At 36.0% G+C, this 3,517-nt stretch overlaps 1 protein-coding gene across 1 annotated transcript; it reads left to right on the forward strand.

Annotated features, from left to right (window-relative positions):
* The first annotated feature begins 953 nt into the window (after window positions 1–953).
* On the forward strand, window positions 954–3,043 carry LOC131955217 (cannabinoid receptor 2-like). Its single transcript, XM_059319239.1, has 2 exons — window positions 954–1,311; window positions 2,913–3,043. The coding sequence occupies exons 1-2, from the start codon at window positions 1,080–1,082 to the stop codon at window positions 3,041–3,043; spliced, it is 363 nt and encodes a 120-aa protein (XP_059175222.1). The 5' UTR covers window positions 954–1,079.
* The last annotated feature ends 474 nt before the right edge of the window (window positions 3,044–3,517 follow it).

The raw sequence follows: 3,517 nt of genomic DNA on the forward strand, positions 1-3,517 counted from the left end.
CTGGTATAAAAGATTGAATATATTAGTCTTTGAGAAATTGACACTATGGGCGGATGACGATTAGGTTGATCAGCCTTAGGGAAAGTATTGTTCGAGCAATCGTTATAAACCCTTTTAAAATATTGGCCTACATTAATTGTGTAAAATATCACCAATACTTTTGTTTGTAATTGAGCTTTACATTTTTTTTAATTTTGAATAATTTTTTTTAGGTTGACTATGAAGGCTTACAAGAGAAGGAAATTGTCAAAATTCATAAACAAATTTTAGACATTTTACAACAAGAAACGTCAAATATCAGGAACAAAAAAAACGAATTTGATTTGAGAAGATACAATGGTAGTATCGGAAACTTCAGTGTTTAATATGGAAGCCTTCCTGCTATTCAACAACTACCATGGACATTAACATCGATGCCTTAGAGATATCATCGACTAACACATCGTCATATTGTAACGAGCAGAGGATATTTTCACAGGCAGCATTAAGGGCATTTGAATATCATATCATCAGCTATCGCATTGATGTCAGTAGATTTAAACATTCTGGAGACAACTTATCATCGAATAGCATCTCATCAGCTAACACACTGGTGTCTGTAAATTCCTAAATTCTGGAGACAATGAATCAAACTATTTTACCTGCATAAACGCGATGTGAATACTGTAGCCCCTAGGAGTATCCGGCAATCGACTATATAAACTCAATTCTATTTTAAAAGATGAATTTCTATTCAAATACGAATACATTCAACTCTTTTTACTTCCGATCTAGATTTTAACATCACCAATTCTTCGCCTTTTCCATCAGAACTAGTACATGACAAATTAAATTAAAGTATAATTATAAGGAACGGATTTATTTAAAAACGATTTCGCAGGTTGCTGGGATTATTAGTAAATTGTTACTAAAATCTGATTTCATTAACCAATAAATCATAATCATCATCGGTGACTGCCAATCGCCTTTGACTTTAACATCTGATATCTGATCGCTCTAAGACACACTGATCACAACAACTGCAGAGACTTTCTGCTTCAGCACATTCCCCCACAAGAACAAACCTACTTCCCACAGTGATGGATCCAAAGCCTGAGGAACGGGGGAGGATCCTGGAGGATCTCCAAAACGACGTGACGCTTCAAATGATCCCGGCAATGACGTACCTTGTGCTACTAGGCGTCATAGGATTAATCGGGAATTCCCTTGTTCTATTTGTGTACTCCAGGAAGTTCCGGAGAAATCCGACTCGAATATTTATACTGGCGATTGCTAGTTTCGATATAGTCACGAATACTGTCGTCATTCCAGGTAAGTCACGTGTTGTTGGGTAACTCAATATATCCAATCGGCTACATGTTCTACATCAACGTTACTTTATTCGATAATTAATTCTTCTCTAAAAATCATTAACGTTAAGCATTACTTTAACAAACGTATTCCTTGCCTAGTGTATGGCTAATTATTAAATTAGGGCGATTGCAGAATTTTTTCCAGGCATCTCTTTTGGGGCATTGGGAGGGCTGAGTCCTCCCCCCCCCCCCCCGAAAAATGTCTACCCCTCCCCCAAACGAAAGAAAATGTATATAGTATATATACGTTTACCAGTGTCCGCCCCCCCCCCCCCCCCGGGAATTCTAGTCATCCCCTCCCAAAATTTCAAGTGTCCCCTCCCGTCCTCCTCCCCCCCCCCCCCAAAAAAAAAACAGTCTGGAAGAGTGTAAAGATGTAATTCACAATGTGTGACCCCTTAACTAGAAATTTTCTCATAAAAAACAATAATCATGAAAGCTCATTCTTTTATGATATTTAACGTTCTTATACCATTTTAAGCAATAACTTTTATTCGTAGTCATATTGCTAATTACACTTCATAATAGACAGGTGGGCTGATTATCTCAGAAACATCAACATGAGGAGTATTGAGTGTACATTTAAAAAAATAAATATAGTTCGGGATCGGAATCTATACAATTCATAAAAACTGTCCATTTTAAAACCCATTGAAACATAGAAAAGTAACACGTACAAGTAGGTAGGTCCACTCAGTGGCGTAGCGAGGTCGGGTGTCACCCGGTGCGGCACTTAATGGTGTCACCCCCCAGAGGCGTAGCGACCCTTCCCGGGGACAATCTTTCAAATGTTCGATTTGCACCCCCCTCAAACTTTCGATTTGCAATCCCCACCTCAAGTTTTTCTCTGTATATTTTTGCTATATTTTTGCACCTAAATGGTGTCACTCGGTGCGGTCCGCACCCCCACCCCCGCCCCCCCCCCCTCGCTACGCCTCCGGGCCTACTCCTATAATCAGGTAGGTCAACACTTTAAGACAGGAGGATCAACCCTTAAAGACATGGAGCTCTTGGACATAATTATATCACTTATTTCATATCACCTAACTTATTAATAATTGATATTTTAGAATGTGGGGTTTTTGGCAGGGAGGTGAATAATATGTTACATAGGTTTGATTTGTTACGTCCACTATATATATGTTTGTCCTTCGGCATGGAATACCTATGGCATGTTACATTAGTTAAATTAAATTTCAAGTTGATACATGTTCATCATATAATGTGTTCAAATGTCTAGTTGTTAAATTTTCATTTTATAATGTGCTCAAATTTTGAGTTGTTTTATGTTCATCATATAATGTGTTTACATTTCAAGTTGTTACATATTCGTTGTATAATGTGTTTAACTTTCGAGTAGTTACAAGTTCATTATATAATGTGTTTAAATTTTAAGCTGTTACATGTTCATTATATAATGTGTTTAAATATAAAAATTGTGACATATTTGTTATATAATGTGTTCAAATTTCGAGTTGTTACATGTTCATTATATAATGTGTTTAAATTAAATTTCAATTTGTTACATGTTCATTATATAATGTGTTTATCTTTCAACAGGGGAGATTTATGACATGTTCCACATTTACGATTTCAACTTTCCTTACCTGTGTAAAGTTCGTCTGTTTTTCAACGCATTCACAACAATGGCTGCAGCTATGGTGCTAGTAGCTGTAGCAGTAGCCAGGTAATTGTCACATTTTGTTGCTTAATGTTATTTTTCAAAGTTTTGCGATTTTTGCCTAAAATTAATTTATATTTTATTTTTTTTATTATGAGGTGCAAGGTTGTTTAAACCACATTCACATACAGTCTGACATCCCAGAATTCAATATAAATGATTTAAAATGTATACACACACTTAAAAAAAAGTTAAGGATTTAGACTTGCAGAGAAGATGGCGTGGTCGGGTAGGTAGAGTTCGTTGTTGCTAAAACACCAGAGGTCCCGAGTTCGAACCCACAGATGAGGTTCAGTATCTTGGGACAGCAACCCATATCAAAAGTACAATATTAATCACCATGCGTCTACGGTAACGGTTTTTCTACAAAACATGAAAAACACAATTTCGTAGGAAAAAAAACTTTTGACAGTACTAAAAAAAGAATTTTAAAATATATTTTTTTTAAAAATCCATAGATAGTCTGAAATATTGATAATAAGCA

This window comes from Physella acuta, unplaced genomic scaffold, assembly GCF_028476545.2.
Source record: "Physella acuta isolate Inbredline_101_S28 unplaced genomic scaffold, ASM2847654v3 ptg001058l, whole genome shotgun sequence".
Taxonomy (NCBI): Eukaryota; Metazoa; Mollusca; class Gastropoda; family Physidae; genus Physella; species Physella acuta.

Bases quoted from the DNA above. Each gene is read 5' to 3' on its own strand.
- LOC131955217 (XM_059319239.1), top strand. From the start codon at position 1,080: ATGGATCCAAAGCCTGAGGAACGGGGGAGGATCCTGGAGGATCTCCAA. The intron at 1,312-2,912 runs GTAAGTCACGTG...ATCTTTCAACAG, and splicing joins GAATACTGTCGTCATTCCAG to GGGAGATTTATGACATGTTC.